Consider the following 22498-nt stretch of genomic DNA (forward strand, 5'->3'; position numbering starts at 1 on the left):
ACTCTTTAGACACTGCTAATGTTGGTTTAAGCAACCCCCAGCTGAGAAAAGAAAGAAGGATGTAGTAGTAGAAGAAGACTGTTATAGTCTAACACAAGGATAGGCAAGCTTGGTTCTTTTATGACCCATGGACTTCAACTCCCAGAATTCTGGGAGTCGAAGTCCACGAGTCCTAAAAGAGCCAAAGTTGCCTACCCCTGGTCTAACACATCTGAAAAACAGCAAGTGGTATGAGTGAAGAAGCTGCAGAAATATCCATCATGCATACTATGAGGATGGGAAGTACAACTACGGACTTAATCCCTAGCAGTTTCACAAATACATCCTTCCAGTTGTGGAAATAAAGGATGAGTTGAAACCTACTGTGGTTTGAGAATGCTTCTTCCCAGTGTTCAGGCTGACTGGTACTCACTGGAAACCGAGCTGGATCTAAAAATCAATTCCATAAGACATTTATTTCCCTTTCTCCCCCCCCCCCAGTTTATCAGAGAGAGAAAAAAACCACAATTATTTAAAATTTTAAAGGACATTTTTCATTTGTGTGTCATGCCAGAGATCAACCTGTTTCCTATGGACTGATGTAACAGTGTTAAGAGAACACCTAGTTACAGTTCAGACGGGTTTTCCTTCAAAATAGGTCTCTTGTATTTTTGATCATCCTTACTTATTAAAAAGGTAAAGGTAAAGGTTCCCCCGCATATGTGTGCTAGTCATTTCCGACTCTAGGGGCCGGTGCTCATCTCCGTTTCAAAGCCGAAGAGCCAGCGCTTGTCCGAGGACGTCTCCGTGGTCATGTGGCCGGCATGACTTGACGCCAAAGGTGCAGGGAACGCTGTTACCTTCCCACCATAGTGGTCCCTATTTTTCTACTTGCATTTTTTACGTGCTTTCGAACTGCTAGGTTGGCAGAAGCTGGGATGAGTAACAGGCGCTCACTCTGCTACGCGGCACTCAGGATTCGACCCGCCAAACTGCCGACCTTCTGATCGACAAGCTCAGCGTCCTAACCCACTGAGCCACCACGTCCCTTATTAGGAAGGTCAAAATAATCTTCATATTGTAGGAGACAAGACAGTCTTGGAGTCTGAGATAAAAACTCAGATTCTGAGAAGATGGGAAGAAAGGTCCTTTGTGGCTTTGCAATCTTCTCTGCTCTTCTGCTACTTAGGATCCAGCAGAGAACTTTCTCAAAAGTCAAGAGTCCCTTTAGGCTTCCCAACCCCCCAGATACTTGCACCTGACTTCAGCCAATCTGGTTGATTAGCTGACACGCAGAGTGCACCCAACTACAGACGGATACTTGTGGTATTCTTACCATATTGTTCACAATCCTTGCCTACATAACCTGGGCAGCATTTCCAGTCTAAAAAGCTGACAACTTTCTCTTTGATCTTGTAGACTGGCTTCAAGGCTGTTCTGTAGCTAGAAGAAGAAGAAGAAGAAAGGAAAGAGCGATAGATTAGAAGTAAGCCTCATCTCATCCCTTGAAGGTCTTGATAAAGGACCATGACAACATGGCGATTAGGGACCTGTCAGAAGTTTGGGGTTAGGCAAAATCTATCCGCAGAAATCCAGGTGGCCGTCTACCTCTTTGCTGCTATCTAGCCTTCATCCGTAGGCTTCACTTGCTTTTTGTCTGCCTGCCTGGTTGCTAAAAGATGCAGGTTTCTTGTAACCATAGATCTGGTTCTGCAGAAGGCCATGCTCTGCTCGGAGGGCTGAGACTGCCAGCCTGTAGGGGCGCCATCTTTTCCTTTCTCTGCAAAGTTATCCACTTGAAGCTTAAATATGCCCTAAAGCAGAGGCCCCCATCCTTTTGGGCACCAGGGACCAGTTCCGTGGAGAAAGGTTTTTCCGCGGACCAGAGGCAATGTGGTTTTGTCTGCTGCCTGCCTCCAGCGAATGAGGCTTTGCTTGTTTGCATGGACCGGCTTCTGGCATGACACGGACCGGTACTGGTCCACGGGCCAGGGTTTGGGGACCCCTGCCCTAAGTGGTTTCACTTTTTTTTTTACTAAAGAGTTTTAAAAAAAATTTTACAATACATATCCCCAAAACCCACCCACCCCAAACCACCACCCCTTGCCCCCCCCACTTCCCAGAGCTGAATACAGGGTTATAGATATAATAATCATATTCTAACTAAAATTATCCATTATAAAATTAACCAAATTCATAATGTGCTTTCACTCCCCTTTAACTTAGATACATTCAAATTATTAAAAACATAATAATAATAACTTAAGCAAAAATATAATCAATACTAATACTAAAATTAATAACAATATCCCTCTACAATCTACTCATAAGCTAAGTGGAACTTTTTAGTCCCATATTTATTCTGAATATAATCTATCCATCTTCTCCAAACTGAAATATATCTTTCTTGTGAATGATCCTTCAAATAAGCAGAAATCTTAGACATTTCTGCAAGATTCGATACTTTAAGTACCCATTCTTCTATTGTAGGCAAACTATCCTTCTTCCAATATTGTCCCACCAGTAACCGTGCTGCTGTTATCATATTCAACATCAAATTGGTTTCTTTAACATCACAATCTACAACAATACCCAATAAAAACAATTGCGGAGAGAACTTTATCTTTCTCTTAAAAATCTTTTGAATGTTCCACCAAATTTTAATCCAAAAAGCTTTTATATTTCTACAAGTCCACCACATATGAAAATAGGTGGCATCTAAACTACCACATCTCCAGCATTTAGACTGTAGGTTAGGATACATGTTAGACAACTTTTGGGGATCCAAATGCCCTAAGTGGTTTCACTTTTGATCATGCCGATGCTTTGCACCCAACAGGCATGTTCTTTGAGAAAACCTCTAGCCTCAAGAGTTCTGTTTCATCTGGTCTCGTCCATTTGAAACAGCTCCTCTAAAATTCTTCCCTGAACATTTTTTTTTAATCCCATTTATATCCCGCCCTTCTCCGAAGACTCAGGGTGGCTTACAATCTAAAGCACAAATCAAATGTGCTTAGCAATAGCCTTCATTCTATGTATATGCCTGCTTATTAGGGCTTTCGGGGGGGCCCAGCGGCATTTTTACAAAGTCAGCTTATTGCCCCCAACAATCTGGGTCCTCATTTGCCAATGAATCTCATTTTATAGCATGGGAACTGCTGCTGCGTGTCAATCTCAGCGTGGCTTGAGCGTCTGTTTCGGGCTACACGCTACTGGATCGAATTGGGATCATTTGCATGGCAAAAGTTTTCAGTCCTGAACCTGTCAAATTTGGCTTTCTCGGCTGTGTCTCATGCATTCCTATTCAGATTGATCTGGGTTCTACAGCCGGGCTAATCCGGTGAGGTGAGATTCCCAAAGAAGGGAAGTTTCTCTACGCTAGGTCAGATATTTCCTCACTCCTGGGAAAGCTTCCAGCTGCATTGGATAGTCTTTTTTGAGGAAAAGAAGGAAGCTCCCCTCCATGTCAAAAGCAAACACTTGATGACACTGGATCTCGACAGGCAACAGGCAGGGCTACTTTAAATGCCGGGTTGAGTCCCCCTTGAGAAAAAAAGGATGGTGCTACGTACATGATCTTCTGGCAGTCTGGAGTTCCATTCGGACATGGTTGTTGGGACCTGACGATGTATTTCTCTGTCCTGCAAACCGCAATGTAAGTGGCGGTCCGATATTGAACAGAGGAGCACCAGTTCCTAAGGGGAAAGAGAGAACAGATTGAATTTGCTAAGACAGATCTCAACAGGCAAGTCATTCATCCAAGCACATTAACAGAATAACAGAGTTGGAAGGGACCTTGGGGGTCTTCCAGTCCAACCCCACGTTCAAGCAAGAAACCCTATGCCATTTCAGACAAATGGCTGTCCAATCTCTTCTTTAAAAAAAAACAAACTTCCAATGTTGGAGCACCCCAACTTCTGAAGACAAGTCATTCCACTGATCAATTGTTCTAACTGTCAGGAAATTTCTCCTTAGATCTAGATTGCTTCTCTTTTTGATCAGTTTCCATTTGTTGCTTCTTCTCCTGCCTTCAGGTGCTTTGAAGAATAGGTTGACCACCACCACCCCTCCTTTGTGGCAGCCCAGAAACAGAATTAATGACATTATCTGTCATTAAGGGGGGGGGGTTGTCGTATCTCTGCTTTGCACGACCATTCAAGAGCCTTCTTCTCTGCAGTGGTACAAACCCAGTAGAAACCAAGGTCTACAAGCACTGGGTCAACCAGAGTAGGACTTTGTACACCAGCCAAAATATCTCAAGTCCTTCAAGATGGGAAAAGATTTCAGAAGTTGTGGATGCTCCATCACTGGAGATTTTTAAGGAGGTTGGGCAACCCTTTGTCTGGAATGGTCTAGGGCAGGGGTCAGCAACCTGAAACAGTGAAAGAGCCACTCGGAACCGGTTCCCTCACAAAAGGAAAAACTGGGAGCCGCAAAAAAATGTGTGCACATGCGCATACATGCACGCATGCGCAGAACAGGGTTTGACTGAAGAGTGGAGCCAAGGCGAGATATGCGCCTACCCTGCATATTTGAATTGATTGGTTGAACTTTTTTAGTCCCACTTTTTTTTTTTTTGGACTGCACACGGCAGAGGACTGGGAGCCGCAGGAGATGGCTGAAAGAGCCGCATGAGGCTACGGAGCCGCGGGTTGCAGACCTGTGGTCTAGGGCCATGGTGGCAAACCTATGGCACGGGTGCCAAAGGTGGCATGCAGAGCCCTCTCTGTGGGCACATGTGCCGTTGCCCCAGTCCTAGGCCTTCAGCTGGGTTTTATAAAATCTTTTCGCTTTAGGCCTCTCCCACCGTGGGCAAAAACAAAATAGTTCAATCAATCAATCAATTTCAATTTCTCTCGGGAAAAGTAAAGATCTTGCAAAGTTGGAATTGATTGATTGAACTTTTTAGTCCCACCCAGTCTGCCATTACCACTGCAGCCACGCCCACCCAATGGGCCACGCCCACCCAGCACCTGATGATACATAAGTGAGTTTGGGGTTGCAGTTTGGGCAATCGGTCTCTAAAAGGTTCGCCATCACTGGTCTAGGGTCTCCTGCTTAAACAGGTGGTTGCACTAGAAAACCTCCAAGGTCCCTTCCAACTCTTGTTTTTTTCTCTTAGATGTTCTGTCAACAACCAAACAAAATTTCAGAGAAGCAATGCCTAACTTGAGATGCCAAAGGCTGAGCTTGTATGCAAAAATGAGACTTTCTGCATTGAACCATTTTTGGATGGTAGTGGTGATGGTGGGTTTTTGAGTAAAACGTGACTCCAGGTGACTGCCTAAAGTAGTATCTGCAGCTTTCTTGGCATGATTTTCAGAAGTGGTTTGCCCTTGCCTGCTTCTTCCTAGGGATGAAACAGAGTAATTGGCCCAAGGTCAACCAGTTGGCTTCATGCCTTAGACCAGGGGTCCACAACCCCCCAGTCCATGGACCGGTACCGGGCCACAGTATGCCAGGAACCAGTCTGCACAAAGAAGCTAAGACCCATCCGTGGGATGCAGGCAGCACACAAAAGCACACACTCTCCGGTCCGTGGAAAAACCTTCTCCACGGAACCGGTCCCTGGTGCTCAAAAGGTTGGGGATCGTTTCTAGCCTGGTACCTGCCCCACTACTCAAACTGGCTCTTTTATCTCCCAACTTTCTGATCTCCGTGCTACCTCCACCTCCACCTCAGCTGATCCCACATGGAGTGGCTCAATCTACAAAGAGATTGTGTTAGGACCTCTGTTCACCCAAAGCGTTGGTGTTTTTGGAACACATGAGAAGCCAGTTCCACCCAGCATTGTCCTGGATCAGTAACTGATGTGGCCAAGATGCCAAGAAAGCAGGGGCATTTTGTTCTCTTCCCATTGTGCTGATATAAATACTCTTTTTTTCTCTCTCTCTCTCCTCCGAAAAGGGCAGGTGAGCGAATGAAAACAGAAACCCTCATTCAATTCCACAAGCCTCCAGAGAGGAACTTGGAAAGGTCAAGAGCCCTTCAGCCATGGCTGTATCAGAGGGTTCACATGGACGTTGGGTGTGGGCCTCCTAAAAATAGAAAGAACTTCACCCTGTGGAGAATGGCTGGTGGAGTTTACTCACATGGTGTGGGAGTTGAGGAACTCCACAACCGATAACCTCCTTACATGGGAAAACTTCTGCTTTGGAGGTGGAGTGGACAAAACGACGGGAAGCATGCAAGGCCCCTGAGGGGAAGTGGACATCACACCAGAGGCGGGGCAGAGGTGTATTTGTGTAGAGACTGGAGCTTTGCAACTGAAAGGGGTAAACAGGCAGCAAACTAACCCCAAACCAAGACATAAGCTTGTGTGGCTTTTGCCATGAATTCTGTCCCTGAAATTTCTATTTATACTGGATGTTTGAATCCATATACACGAGAGACGTAGGCATACGGTACCGTGGAACTGATCCTGAAAAAGCTAAGCAAATTGAAACTTGGTTAATATTTGGATGGAACAGACATGTCAAACATAAGGCCCGGGGGCCAGATCCGGCCTGCGAAGTGGTTTCATGCGGCCTGCGAAGCCATCCTGGAAACAGTGAGGGAACGGCCCCCACTGCCTTGGCCCTGGCCCAGAGACCCTCCTTCCGCCAGAGACCCTCAGATCTGTCCCACTCCTACCCAGGCCCCCATAGGCACCCTTGATGCGAACGATGTAGAGCTGGCCACGCCCACCCAGTAGGCCACGCCCACCCTGGCCACACCCACCCGGCCCCCTGAGGGCAACCGCAATGCTGATGTGGCCCTCAATGAAATTGAGTTTGACACCCCTGGCATGGAAGGTCAACCAGGGGTGTTAGCTGGACTGAGAAGTTTAGAAACTGTTGCAGAACAAGGCAACGGCACAACATGTGCATCTACCAGCAAGAGAGGTGATTTGTCGGCCATTGTTGAACTGTGGGGTCCTTGGTGTTCTCTGAACTTGGTGGGTTTCTTGCATGACCCAACGAGGTAAAATCTTCACTACTAGAAGGGAATGGAGTTTGCTCTCTGTTGATATATCCCAAGCAGTGTCGGTAGGAGTGTTCTTGGCTGTTCCTTGATTAAGCTAAAAGACCACAACGTAACCTGACCAACAGTCAACACCCTTATAAATAGAGATTAGCACCAAATAGTAAACATCAGTAAATGGCGGTAAACCCATTCAGATCCTAAGTAAACAACAGCCTAGTCAAGTAACCACCAAAAACTCCCACCAACACCGACAGAGGAAGCCAGTAGTATATAAAACAAAGAGAAAACCTCACTCCCGACAGCACTGAAGATATTACCTAGTTGGGTCATGAAACGTCTGCAGGTCAACAACCTTGCTCAGAGAGCACCAAGAACTTCACGAGCACATAGTTGCCCAGTAATTGCATGGACGTGTCCATGTACTCATCCAGAATTCAGTTTGATGCAAGAGAAATGTTCTTTTAACAGAATAACAGAGTTTAACAGAAGGGACCTTGGAGGTCTTCTAGTCCAACCCCCTTTTCTTTCTCTTTCTTTCTTTCTTTCTTTCTTTCTTTCTTTCTTTCTTTCTTTCTTTCTTTCTTTCTTTCTTTATTTATTTATTTATTTATTTATTTATTTTTCTTTCTTTCTTTCTTTCTTTCTCTTCCTTCCTTCCTTCCTTCTTTTTCTCTCTTTCCTTTCCCTCCCTCCCTCCATTCCTTCCTTCCTTCCTCTCTCTCTCTCTCTCTCTCTCTCTCTCTCTCTCTCTCTCTTTTTCTCCCTTTCTCTCTTTCTCTTTTTCTCCCTTTCTCTCTCTATCTATCTATCTATCTATCTATCTTGTTAAGGTGAAAGCAAAATGATCTAAATTTGAGATGGATCTGAATTTAAGACTGAAAATCAATTATAGCCTGAAATCTCATGCGGTGCCCTCTTGCCAATTCCGTCTGGTTCCTTATGCTGATTAAAACTGAAGTAAAATGCAAAGTCCATTGATCCCCACCAGCCTGTATCTATCAACCACCCTCTCTTTCTCTCAACACCAGCATAAAGGAAGGACTCTTGGCTTATGACACCACTTGGGGCTTGATCAGAAATTCAATATTCTTAGAAAAGAAGTTCTGATCTAAATGGGAGACACACACACACACCCCACAGTTGCACTTGTGTGCTTTGCCAGGCTTTGAAAACGTTTCCGAGCTCATTAAGTTCTCCCCACCTGGTTTGATCCCCTCATCTACTTTCTGGTGCAAATGGAAACACAGACGCTGCCAACTTGGCTGGCATAATTTTGTTCTGAAACAGGCATCGTGTTTTGGGAAGCCTGCCAGCTACAAGCACAGGCTTGGCTTTCAGGAAAGGACAACTCCTTTGAGACAGCCCTCGCTTCCTGTAATTGTTTGGTTGTCCCCAACCCAAACCGGCTCTTAACTATCTGAGTCAGCATCTTGCTTGCTTTCCTTTACCCGAGATCAAAAGTAAAAATCCCAGATCAAATACACCAAGACTGTCATCTCTCAAGCCAAGTGAGAAGCAAATTAACCCATCATTTAAGGGCAGGGGGGGAGGTCTCCAAATGTGGCGACTTTTCAGTCTTATGGACTTCAACTCCAGAATTCCCCTGGCAGAGGCATTCTGGGAGTTGAAGTCCAGAAGTCTTAAAGTTGCCAGGTTTGGAGAGCCTGGTTTAGGGCTTTGAGTGGGGAACTAAACTGGGGACACCTTGGTTTGTTCCATCACTGAAGATGTTTAAGAATTGTAAAAGGTAAAGGTAAAGGTTCCCCCGCACATGCGTGCTAGTCGTTTCCGACTCTAGGGGCCGGTGCTCATCTCCGTTTCAAAGCCGAAGAGCCAGCGCTTGTCCAAGGACGTCTCCGTGGTCATGTGGCCATCATGACTAGATGCCAAAGGCGCACGGAACGCTGTTACCTTCCCACCGTAGTGGTTCCTATTTTTCTACTTGCATTTTTACGTGCTTTCGAACTGCTAGGTTGGCAGAAGGTGGGTCTATACATACATGTATATAATATGTTTTAGGTTTGTGTCATGTATGTGTTTCACTTTGAGAGCGGGCAACTAAATCTCATTTTCGATGTGTGCCGTTGTGCCCCCAGTAAAAAATGACAATAAAGATGACCTTATCAGTAATACCTTATTCATCTAAAAGTAAAGTAAAGGTAAAGGTTCCCTCGCACGTGTGTGCTAGTCATTTCCGACTCTAGTGGCCGGTGCTCATCTCCGTTTCAAAGCCGAAGAGCCAGCGCTTGTCCGAGGACGTCTCCGTGGTCATGTGGCTGGCATGACTAGACGCCAAAGGCGCAGGGAACGCTGTTACCTTCCCACCGTAGAGGTCCCTATTTTTCTACTTGCATTTTTACGTGCTTTCGAACTGCTAGGTTGGCAAAAGCTGGGACGAGTAACAGGCGCTCACTCTGCTACGCGGCACTCGGGATTCGACCCGCCCAACTGCCGACCTTCTGATCGACAAGCTCAGCATCCGAAATGATAGGTCTCCTGCTTGAGCAGCAAAGTCCCTTCAAACTCTGTGGTTCTATTCCCATTCATTTTGCCTGACTTTGGATGTGCTTGTTCTTTCAACTTCAGGTGTCTCTCAGGGAAGTTGTGAAGGTAAGGTGGCTGAAGGTCCACACACGGCGGCTTACGCTTTGTGGGAAGTCAGCCCCCACCCCCACCCCGAGAAAGAAATATTTGGGGGAATATTAAAAAGGCAGAATATTATATTTCCCCAAAGGATCTTAAAGGCAGAGAAGCAGCCCCCCCCAAAGTAGAAGTTCACGCAAACCAACTTTTAGAAATGCAGATTTGATAATCCCATTCAGCCCTGTTCATGAGCAAATACCACCAGGCAGAAGCCTGTTCGAGACAGGATCTTTTGAAATCCCTTGCAGCAAAACTGACAGCTAACGATAGCAGAGGGATAGAATTAGGACCAGCAACCCCTCGCCCAAGAAATCCAACACAGGAAGTGAGCCATCAGCCACAGCCCCAGAGAAGCAGGATATGACCTTTGGGACATAATAGGATTAACCCACCCATACCAAAAAGGCCACACTCAAAACCTCAGGTCAAAGTTCATGCCACAGGAACAGGAGCTCCAAACACAAAAGCCCAAGAAGGTATAAAAACCAACCACTCCCAACGAACGTGGGGTCAGCTGCTCCAGAGCCTCCTGCCTTGTGGTTCTGCTGTTCAATAAACTACAACCTTCTTTCTAAAGCGGTCTCCATTTTGTTTATTCCCGGCTTGGACTGGCCCCTGATGAAGATTTTTTTTTCATTCAACAGCTTCTTGGAAGAAAGCAAAGTGGCCATCATTCACTACATTGGATTTTATTGAATAAATGATAGACTAGGGATGGCTATTGCTCTGCAATCGCTAATTTCTCTCCTCTTTCTGAACTACAGACGTAGATTGGTGCCCTATGAAGAAGAGAGTTCTTGCTTAGAATCACAATAATGCCTAAGATCGTATTAATGCACTAACCCACTTCAGGTTTCTGTGATCAGTGGAGGAGCAGAAATAACATTTCAGATCTTTTTAGCTAGGAATCATCAATTCCCTTATACCTGCTGTATATCCAGAGTGTGCAGCTTCTCACAAAGGCTATCAGATCTTCAGGAACATAAGTTGGACGCTGAGCTTGTCGATCAGAAGGTCGGCAGTTTGGCGGGTCGAATCACGAGTGCCGCATAGCAGAGTGAGCGCCTGTTACCCGTCCCAGCTTCTGCCAACCTAGCAGTTCGAAAGCACGTAAAAATGCAACTAGAAAAATAGGGACCACTCTGGTAGGAAGGTAACAGCGTTCCGTGTGCCTTTGGCGTCTAGTCATGCCGGCCACATGACCACGGAGACGTCCTCGGACAAGCGCTGGCTCTTCGGCTTTGAAACAGAGATGAGCACTGGCCCCTAGAGTCAGAAACGACTAGCACGCATGTGCGGGGGAACCTTTACCTTTACCTTTTATCACCTAGTGGTTATCTGAAATTTTGCTGTCCATGTAGGAGAGCTCAACTTGAGCAGGGACTGTATTTATTAAGGGATTTTTTTGGGGGGGGGAAGACCATAGTCAAAATCAGCCAGTTCAAAACTTTAATAGGAAGCTGGCCAGGAAAGACAAATTTTAACATAAAATTTTGATTTCTGACAAGAAGCCCAAGACTGTCCTCACACTAGAATAATTCAGTATTTTCTCTTTACTAAAACTTGCCTTAGTTCCTCCTTTATCCACATTATCACACCAACAGGGAAGAATCCTGGAACCATTCGGGTTGAATATAGCTTACAGTTCTAAACCCGATCCTAGATCCTGGATCGGATTTAAAGGAGTAGATAGAAAACAATGCCATTTAGCAAAACAATTTCCCGGGAAGATCACATTTTGGAGTGATTGAGATTGAAAGAAAAACCATTTAAAAGTGAAACTTACATTTAGGCTGGAAAAATCAAAGGTACGAGTACAGATTAGGTAAGACCTGACTCAAAAACAGCAACCGTGAGAGGGACCTCGGAATCCTGGACCTAGTGGATGATCACTTGAATATGAGCCAGCCGTGTGCAGCAGCAGCCAAAAATACTAATACAATCCTGAGTTGTATAAACAGAGGCATAGCATCAAGATCACATGAGGTATTAGTACCGCTTTATAAAACCCTAGTAAGACCACACCTGCAATACTGCAGCCAATTTTGGTCACCATATCACAAAAAAAAGATGTTGAGAGTCTGGAAAAAATTCAGAGAAGAGCAACTAAGATGATCCAAGGCCTGGAGACCAAAACACGTGAAGAACGGCTGCAGGACTTGGGTTTGGCTAGTCTAAAGAAAAGAAGAAATAGGGGAGACATGATAGAAGTATTCCAGTATTTGAGAGGCTGCCACAAAGAAGAGGGGGTCAAATTATTCTCCAAAGCACCAGAGGGCAGGACAGGAAACAACGGTTGGAAACTGATCAAAGAGATAAGCAACCTGGAATTAAGGAGAAACTTCCTGACAGTGAGGACAATTAACCAGTGGAACAGCTTGACTAAAGACATTGTGGGTGCTCCATCACTGGAGGTTTTTAAGAAGAGACTAGATAGTCACTTGTCTGAAACGGTATAGGTTCTCCTGCTTGAGGAGGGGGCTGGACTATAAGACCTCCAGGGTCCCTTCCAGCTCCTATTCTGTTCTGTTCTGTTCTGTTCTGTTCTGTTCTGTTCTACAACACAGGATGAGAAACCTGGAACTGTTGCTGCTGAATTATTCCCTCCTTTTGAAGAGCTGGAGAATGTTGACTTGTAGCTGGTAAGTCAAGATTCATTACTGCGGAATGGATTTGATTAGAAGAAGGCTGCTAGGCCACCATCAGGTTCCAAAATGTCTTTTGGGGCTAGAGGTAGGCTCCAACGTTGTTAAGATTAAAGGTTGAACCCAGCTCAGGATGTCTGTCTGTCAGCCCATCGAATGTCTCATAGACTGCTAGAGTTTGGGCCATCAAGTCCAACTCTTTGCTCCATGCCAGAAAGAGGAGTTGGTGACCATTTGTAAATAATGAAATCTTCTCGCCCATTTCAGCCTCACATTTTAAGTTATTTGACTATGCTGGGATCATTTTAAGATTCCCAGGCAAAATTGCTTCTATTACCAGTGATGGCATTACAGATAAAAGTCAAGTTTTACACAAAGGAGTAGATATTTGAGGAGAAGACCATGCCTTGCTTAGAAAGAGAGAACATTTCAGAATTCTGTTACCACATTTTGTAGTGTGGAGTGGAAGGAAAATGACTTTGACAGAAATAGGCAAACTCTGTTGCCAAAGCAACAAGGGCTAAAATATTTTTTTAAGCCCAGGATGACCAGGTAACATTTGGAGGCAGTTCAATCAGACACCTCCCTAATTTTTTGAACTATAAGATGGAGGTTCAGCAAAATCAGACTTGGAAATTTTTGTTATTGTAGCTAATCTCAAGAAGTAAAAGTAAAACCAGCCAATCAAACAGCCTGAAACCAGACCATGACTCAGAAAATCCAGACTAATTACATCCACACCAATTTACATGACATAAAAAGGTATTTAAAGGCCAGTGCTCTGACAGACGAGCACAATTCAAAGCGCACTGAAGATGTCCCTCTGAATGGAGATGAAAAATTTGCAACCAAATCGCCAAACTCGGAGATCAACCCAACAGCCCAACTACCAACCTGAGCTACTAATATTCAAAGGCATCTCAGAAATAAAAGTAGCCAGTAAAAGTAGTAGTAGTAGACATCCTGTGGAGTTGATTTCATGGTCTGGTCTACTTAATGGATTGAACATCAGCTAGCTATTATGAGAGCCACCTAAAAAGGATTGTGGGTCATAAGACCATTTATTGGTCTCTTGTTCCTAGAGCAGATTCAGATCTGCCCTTAGAGTAAATTGACACCCCCAATAGTTTATGACTGCCTTTTGATCTTGGCTTGTGACTGGCCTTCTTACCATTCACTCCAGTTCACAAGCCGGGCCAAGTTTCATTTGGATCCCCGTGACCAATTGGCCAAGCTCTTTCAATCATCTGGCAATCCAACTGATTGTTGACTCTTCCCAAGGGCTACAAGCTCAAAGCACTGAGCTTCTCATAGCATTCTGGTAACTTTGATAACCGGAAGGCAACTGGATTTTTCTTGGTTTTTTTTCCCCCCTTGAAAACGTTTTGCTTCCCATCCAAGAAGCTTCTTCAGTTCAGTTCAGTTCTTCAGAACCGAAGAGAATGTTTTCAGAGGGGGGGGGGGACAAAATCCAGTGGCCTTTTTGGAAAAGCACCTTTGAGACAAATGTGTTCTGGGTGATTGAGAATCTCCACAGACATTTCATAACTGGAAGTGGGAACCGCTAGGAGCTCTGTTGCTTTCGATGTGAAATGAGAAGACTTTTTTTTTTGGATGGAAAGCCTCACTGTCTAACATTCCTTTCTTGCACCTCTGTTTAAAGCAGACTCTGGCGGTAGAAGTGGGGGGCAGCTTCAAAGATTTCCTGCTGCAATAGAACTTACTGATATCCGGTCACATCACAAAGTTGCTTTTTTTTTTTTACATGACCCGGATAGTCCGTCAGTGATCGTGAAACCAAGATGAAATGGATAGAAATAAATAGACATCCCTTCTCCTGCAAATATACGTTCAGCCACCTGTGGTGAGATTACAGTCAGGAGGATAATGCTATATATATGACCTTGTATGGGAAAATGTGGGTTTCAGCTGGATTTATTTATATACGGCTGGCTGATGGCTCCATCTGGCCATTGAATTGTTTCCTCTGATTACATTCTCACGCCTACACTTGAGAGGCCATTTCAGCCCAGGCACCATGTTCGTATACGAAAGGCACATTTAGATCTTTGCATTTATCTCAGGTGATGACTCCAATCAAAAAAAAAAAAGGATTTTGAAGAGTCCCATAGACAGAAAGGCTGGAGCTTCTGCCTCTCACCCAGAATTAATTGCAAGCACCTACGTATTTGCAATTACGAATTTCTGTCTAAGCTGCTTGCCAGCCTGGCCTACAGAAACATCCTAAAGGGCAAAGTCATCCATCAGAAGGCTACTTTTATCTTTCATCACCTCGCTGGATCTGAGCATATTCCTTTAAAGCAATAAGAGACCACATCTCTGGGGAGATTCTCAGTCATCCAGGTCAGGGCTTTTCAACCTTTTCACCCATTGTACCACTTTTAGGATATGGCAACATCCGAGGACCACCAGTCGCCTAGCAAGGAGTCAAAAACTTGATGCTCCCCCCCAAAAAAGTGATGAAGTACAGGTAGTCCTCGACTTACAACAGTTCGCTTAGTGACTGTTCCAAGTTACAATGGCCCTGAAAAAAGTGCCCCCCCAAACCACAGCCAAGCAAGACACCTGCCTGTCCCCCCGGCAGCGCTCTTCCTCCTGTCCGAGGTTTTCATTGTTGTGAGCATTTCTGTTGAGGATTGGCAGCAGGAGTGTGTGGGGGGAAGTGTTTGGAAGTGTTTGGTTCTTATTTTTCCCCCCCTCTGCTGCGTTTTGGTCACTTCACATGACCCTGGGACACTGTGACCGTCATAAATATGAATCAGTTGCCAAGCATCTGAATGTAAATCACAAGACCCTGGAGATGCTGCAACATTCCAGCTGATCGGCGCTTCTTCTGGGCTCAGAAGCACCAGGACCAGCGCTGAGCTCCAGCTGGAGCCTGGCGCTGATCCTGGCGCTTCCGGTGAGCCCTGACAGCCCTGAAGAAGCGCCAATCAGCTGGAAAGCCGTGATTATCCTGGCGCTTCCGCTGAGCCCTGACAGCCCTGCAGCTCCAGTCATCTCTCACTCAGGCTTGTGCGGTGCTGCCACCAGTTCAGCTCATTCCCCTCCCCGGCTACCACTTTTCTAGGATGGTCGCGTACCACCTGCCAGGTGCCAATGTACCACGGGTGGTACCCGTACCACTGGTTGAAAAGCCTTGATCCAGGTCATGGTTGTCCCAACGGTGCTCTTTCACGAAGCAACTGGTCTTTCTTTCTTTTCTTTTCTTTTTGAAGACATTTCGCTTTTCATCCAAGGGTTCCCCACCATCCAGTCAGAGCTGAAGAAGCTTCTTGGATGAGAAGCAAAGCATCTTCAATGAGAAAAAAGAAAGAAAATCCAAAGCCGTGAAAAAAGCACCTTCGGGACAAGAGACCACATGGTTAAATGCAAGCAAGACAGTTTCCATTAGTCTTCCTCAAGATGGCACCCCTGTTACTTTGGATTCCAGTTTCCATGCTTGCTAACCCTGTGGGCTGGAGCTGATGAGAACCATAATTTGGAAGGAGATAGACTGTGGAAAAGATGCTTCAGAAGATGGCATGGATGGCTAATGTTACTGTCATTGCTCATGTGTTGATTGTTTAGGGCCTGCTTAGATTTTATTTATGCAGAACGGCAGGCATTTGGAATAAGAAGTTTCATGAATAAAATGTCTCCATGGGACCGTTTAATCATGAAAACTTGTAAAGAACCTCACACCCAGTTGATACCATCAATTATAGCTTCTTTGATTACTGTGCAGAGAAAGGCAACTTTTGTCATCAGAAATGAATAAATAATAATAATAAAAAAAACCTCGAGCTGTTTTTTTAATGCTGCAAATTGCAAAAAAAATCTGTAAAGAACCACACAGGTTAATGTCAAGGGGAACAATTATACCAAATAATAATTTAAGACAGACATGTCAAACACAAGGCCCGGGGGCCAGATCCGGCCCGCGAAGTGGTTTCATGCGGCCTGCGAAGCCATCCTGGAAACAGTGAGGGAACGGCCCCCACTCCTTGGCCCTGGCCCAGAGACCCTCCTTCTGCCAGAGACCCTCAGATCTGTCCCACTCCTGCCCAGGCCCCCATAGGCACCCTTGATGCCAATGATATAGAGCTGGCCAGGCCCACCCTATGATATAGAGCTGGCCATACGCACTCTAGCCACGCCCATCCAGTAGGCCACGCCCACCCTGGCCATACCCACCCGGCCCCCTGAGGGCAACCGCAATGGTGATGCAGCCCTCAATGAAATTGAGTTTGACACCCCTGATTTAAGAGATCAGACAAAATGAGATATCAGGAAGGAATTTTGATTTTTGCAGATACCTAAAAGGAAATGGTTAGGTTTGCAAGAGGAGAAAGAAACGATCCCACGGAATCATTGTGGTCCCGGGACAGTACACAGATGACATCAAAGAAAACCTGCAGCGACTGTCAGGACAACACAACCATCATTCAGGAGAACAACAACAACAAAAAAGTGTGAGAAAGAAACCAGAAGTGAAGAAACCTCTTAGAGGAGAAGAGAAATGTTTTCAAGAAAAACCCGAGGAAGTCCAGTTTCCTTTTGAAAAGCACCTTTGAGACAACCATGACTTGGATGGCTGAGAATCTCCATAGACATGTAGGGGGGAAAAACCCCTCGAGATTGCCCCACCCTGACTCTCTTGGATAGAACAAAAAAAGGAGAAAGTGTGTCAAGCTTTTGAGATACTGTTATTGTAGCCTGTATAATATAGACACGTGTGGTGTCTATTTCCTGGCCTGGCCGACACTGAAAGGCTGACATCATTCACCCTTGCCCAAGGGAGAAGGGTGAGTGATATCAGCCGTTGAATGGAAGAAGTACCCACAAGACTTTCTTGAAGTAGAACAGAGTAGGCCTTATTCGGATCTTGAAGGGCGGTGGTGCTGTTCTAGAGACAAACTTTTGGGATCCCATCAGATGACCCAGTTTGTTTGTTTGTTTATTTATTTATTTATTTATTTATTTATTTATTTATTTATTTATTTATTTATTTATTTATTTATTTATTTATTTATATACCGCCCTTTCCCGAAGGACTCAGGGCGGTTTACAGGGTGTTTAAAAGAAATATCAATACAAAAAGTTGATCACTCTGTTGGATCACTTAGGCTGGGCAGCAACCAGAGGAAATATATGGTCCCTCAAGCAACTGGGACCTACCCATGTAGGGTTTTATAGAGGATGACAAAACCCATGAATTACAACCAATTACAAAGGTTATGGACCAGCCCTGCAACTCAGGAAACGGGCGTGGCAGGGTCATAGCAAGCTTTGTAGTGCTACTGCAAAACATTGGGCTGAGAAAATTTGCCATAGGAAAATTGTAACTTTAAGGAAGAGTGGTTTGTTGTTGTTGATGTTGTTTTTTAAAAAAAGACCATTAAAAAGCAAATAATCTGTCCCTGGTTTTGCCCATTATATCCATCAAGAATTTGGTTACGAGATTTCACGCTTCTGAAAGCGAAGTCACGAAAGCTTCAGCAGCAGGGACCATAAATACAAAGAAGTAGGTTGTTTCCCAAGAGCAGCCTGATAATGAAATGTGTTATAAAACATTCATCCATCTTTCCTCAAGATTTTTTTATGTTTCATCAGGTAGGAACCAATGGATGCTCAGAATCCGTCTCCAAGGTGTAATTTTTAGGAGCCTTGAAGATAACTCTGCACAACTTTCCTTCTCTACCCTTTTGTTCTGGAAATGCAGAATTATAGATTCCTAGTGTCCTAGGAAATGAGGAAGATGTTCCATAGCTCCTATCATTTTTTTCAGCCATTAAATGCCTGCTAAGATCCACTCTCCAGGAGATTTGTTGCTTACCACCAAGATCTGTAGCCTCCTAGTCATTTCTCTAACCTGCCCCAATCTTTTGGCCAAGAAGAGTGCACCAAGAATTGTTGGGAGTTAATCAGAATGAAGCAAGTGCTGTGACTTGTCTGATCCTTTGTTGTGATTCAGTGTCGGCTTGTGCTCCCAGCAGCTAAGTCCAATGAATCGGAGGAGGAGGAGGAGGGGTTTGGAGAGCCTTCAGTGTCAGAGGGAGGCTCTGATGCACTGCAGGACTCTCAGCCTGGCCCCTCCAGTCATGTTCCTCATGAGGCTCAGCTGTGTGAGTACGAGGTGTCGGACTCCAAAGAGTCACAGCTGAATCTGTTCAGAGACGCTAGAAGCAGAAGGCAATCCAGCAGAGCAGAGCAGAGCAAATCAGTGAGGCAACTCAGTGAGAGGAGGAGAAGGCAGTGAGAAGCCACGCCTTGGGACTGATAATAAAAGGGGAAGGTATGGGCGGGGCTGCTTGCTGAAGGCAACCGTTTGGAGACATTCTAAGAGAATCCTGGTCTGTTCTTGATACTTCTGTTTAACTCTTGTTTGTTGCCTCTTGTTTGATATTTTGATTCATTTATTGAAGGAAATATTGTGTTGCCTTTTTGTTTGAACTGTAAATAAAATTGGGTAGGTTTTTTTCCAGTCTATTGATTGTTTAAAGGAAGAAGGGGTTGTCCCTGACACACAAACAGGGCCGGTCGTAGGCTGGAACAGAACACCCTTCCTGTGTCTTGCTCTGGAGATTCAGCCCAGAGGACAAGCAGTATCAAGTACTGGTACTATGGAAAAAGAGATGGCCACCACAAACATTATGGCTGAAGTTCTCCAAACATGGAGCCAGAGCTAATGCAGTGCATAGACCCAGGTTCTCCATTCCACTGTAAAGTGGTAGAAACAACCAGTGTAGAAAAAGTACACAAAGCCCATGTATTCTTTGAAGACTCTAAAGAACCTGACTTAATTTTGTTGTGAGTTACGCAATGGCAATAAAGGTATTCTATTCTAAGAAACCTGTTTGCATTCCTATCAGAGGCATCTGGGACAAGGACTGAGCAACACATGACAATCACGATTTGGCTCACCAACTCTGCAAACCCACAATTTAGCAGTGTGAAATCCCACCGATATCGACAAAAAAACAATATGCCTTTCAATCTCCAAATCAGAGAGACATAGAAGCCCTTGATTTTTCTGACTTCAGATTTCCCACGTATTTTAACTCAGTTAATTCTTTTTTATATACCTTTTGCACGCTGCTGTCATTTGCCGGACCTGTCATTCTTCCTGCATTTCTTTTTCACTGCGAGCTGCCTTGAATTTCAAGGCAAGAGGTGAACACATGTTCACTGAATGTTGCAAATAGCAGCTAACATGAGATTTGCATGGATGAAAAATGGAATGAACAGATAGGAAAAATTGATAATGAAATGTACCTTGGATATACTGTAGATTAGCCAACTAGGTTTAGCATCCTTACCTAAAGATCTTCTCTTAAGCAACTTCACCTCTGCATGGAAGCCAGGAGCTACCTGACATTGAGTGACCATTCAAAGTTACAATGGCGGTGAAAAAAGTGACTTGTGACACTTTTTTCACACTTACGACCATTGGAGCATCCCCGTGATCAAAATTGAGAATCTTGGCAACTGACTCCCATTTATGACGGTTGCAGCGTCCCGGGCCTGTCACGTAATCCCCTTTTGTGACGTTCTGACAAGCAAGGTCAACACCTGTGTTAACCTAACATGGTTAAGTTAACTCACTGAGCAACTGCAATGATTCGCTTAAGAACTGTGGCAAGGAAGATGGCAACATGGGGCAAAACTCACTTATCAACTGTTTCACTTAGCAACATACATTTTGGGGTCAGTTGTGGTCATAAGTAAAGGACTGCCTGTATAAAACGATTTCTAAATTTGGAAGTTTGCTCAGCCTGTCCTGCTGCCATGCGGTGCCTCCTGCTGACTTGGAAGGCTAGTTAAAAGAGACCCTTATAATAACACGTTATATCCTTGTGGATGGAACACAGTGGAATCCTTAAACCATGTTTTATTATACTGCCTCTTCTACAGGGATATTAGGAATGGGAATATTGCCTCCCTTTTTAGTGGATTTCTCACAATGAATCTTTTTTTTACATTCAGCTACCTCTGGCAGATCGATTCAATCTCCGGCAGTGGCCAAATTCTGCTTTGCTATCTTTACGACCAGAAGCCAAATTCTGATCCAGCAAGAAAAATAATCTACTTGTCAAGGTTCCGACAGATGAAACTCTTCAAAGAACTTTGAGGCATTGTTTACCTTAAAGAATCTTTATTCGAGAAGCATAGCATCGGCACGTACATGGTCGAAGCCAAAATCTGAATTCCCCTCCCCTGAACACATAGTATCAAAGCACAATTCCATCCTCCAATTTACAGTCATAAATCACATTCTCCAATTAGTTTGAAATGCGGGCTTTCTCTCCTGTTCTCCAACCCGCCATTTCTTATCATCTCTTATTTCAAACAACCTTGAAACACACACTACTACGATATTGTTATGTCTAACTAATACCCATGCACATTCTTCCTCCTCCTCCCCCCCCCCACTATCATCTAATTCTAAATCTAAGAGTAACACACAAGTTAAAGAAAAAGACTGCATCTCCGTATGTTGTCAAAGCAAGAACATCCGACGTTAGCAGCGTTGACACTACTCCTGGATCTACTCCTGGATTTAAAAAAAAACAAAACTCTCTCTTCCATTTTTTTTAATTGGCTCTTAAACAACAACAAAACCCTTCTTTAAAAATTTCTTCCCGTATTTTGTACGCAAGTCCACAAACTGAATGAAATGAAAAGCGATTTGTCACAAACCAATAAATCTAAGCTCGGCTTCGTTGATTTGAAGGCAGCAATGGGCTTTCTCCACGATATCCGCACTTAAGTAGACTTAAATGCCTTTATCTGACTGCACTGATCAAGGATGACGGATGCCATCGTTTTCATACCTAGATGGCACTAAGTCAGGGAAGGCATAGTGTTCTGGGCCTATTACAACAAGAACAAAGTGTGTGCTTTGGTTGTGGGACAGATGGCGATGCTCTTCAGTAATTTGGTGCCTCCACTAAGAATATCCAGCACAAAGAAGTCTGAGAATCAGATCCGGGTCCCTGTCTTCTTGTTTGAGGATTTGAGTAGGGTTACAAGATGAAAAGAAGGACACACTACAATAGATTTGTACTTGCTCTATGGAAGTGAAATGCAGTCAAAATTCTGGAAGTAATAGCATCCCTTCCACCCCCCAAAAAAAAGGTATTTAAGTCCACCCAGTTGTGGGTGCTCCAACGCTGGAGGTTTTTCAGAAGTGACTAGACTGCCACTTGCCTGGAATGGTATAGGGTTTCCTGCCTGAGCAGGGGGTTGGACTAGAAAACCTCCAAGGTCCGTTCCACTCTGTTATTCTCTTTGTAATTCCAGAATGAAGAGTTGGATAGAATAGAATAGAATAGAATAGAATAGAATAGAATAGAATAGAATAGAATAGAATAGAATAGAATAGAATAGAATAGAATAGAATAGAATAGAATAGAATAGAATAGAATAGAATAGAATGGAATATGGAATATGGAATATGGAATATGGAATAGAATAGAATAGAATAGAATAGAATAGAATAGAATAGAATAGAATAGAATAGAATAGAATAGAATAGAATAGAATAGAATAGAATAGAATAGAATAGAATAGAATAGAATAGAATAGAAGCTGGAAGGGACCTTGGAGGTCTTTTGGACACCCCCCTGCTTAAACAGAGAGCCTATACCATTACTATTGCAATAACTGCAGATTTGTACAATACAGATTCTTTTTTTGGAAAATACTTACTCATTTCTGGATTCCTGACTTGCAGGGTAAGACTCCTCCACCTCTGGCTCAGTTTCGTCTTGGGTGGACTCTCTTCTCCAGAATTCTTCAGCTGGAGAAGATGGTTGTGGAGGTGCAGGCATCTGAGGAAACTCTGGCCTTTGCCTCTGATGGTGATGACCAGGATACCTTGAATGTGGGTCTGATTTCAGCAGCCCAACAGTCCCACAAAGCAGTAAGATGGTAGTTAGCATCTTCAGTTCCTCTCAAATGTCTTGAGAAGCTGACTGGCCTTCAAATCGCTTTGCTCCTACAACGTGCCTGGCCTCTTTCCTTTAACTGAACCTCGGAACAAGGAATGGTACTGCTAACAAAGGGCGGAAACGTATAATGTTGGTCCTCCCAGCTCTGGTGGAAATGTCAGAGGTCAGATGACAATGTGAAAGAGCACAGAGGACCTCCGTGTGGGCGATGTATGTACATGAATTATAGGGAAGGAGCCACGGTTGATTCAAGGGGGCAAATCTTACTTTTGATTTTTCTTTCAACTTATCAGCAAACGCAGAACAGCA

At 44.3% G+C, this 22498-nt stretch overlaps 1 protein-coding gene across 1 annotated transcript in view; it reads right to left on the reverse strand.

The window, feature by feature from the left end:
- MMRN2 (multimerin 2) overlaps positions 1–22201 on the reverse strand; it is a 31288-nt gene extending 9087 nt beyond the window's left edge. The window contains exons 1-4 of the mRNA XM_081329729.1: positions 21948–22201; positions 3552–3674; positions 1316–1422; positions 364–429 (exon numbers count right to left, since the gene is read on the reverse strand). Of these exons, the coding sequence (XP_081185855.1) occupies positions 364–429; positions 1316–1422; positions 3552–3674; positions 21948–22180 (529 nt within the window). The 5' untranslated portion in view covers positions 22181–22201. The remainder of the gene's footprint in view (positions 1–363; positions 430–1315; positions 1423–3551; positions 3675–21947) is intronic.
- Between the last annotated feature and the right edge of the window lie 297 nt (positions 22202–22498).

The sequence above is a fragment of the Vipera berus genome (assembly GCF_964194415.1).
Source record: "Vipera berus genome assembly, chromosome: 5".
Classification (NCBI taxonomy): Eukaryota; Metazoa; Chordata; class Lepidosauria; order Squamata; family Viperidae; genus Vipera; species Vipera berus.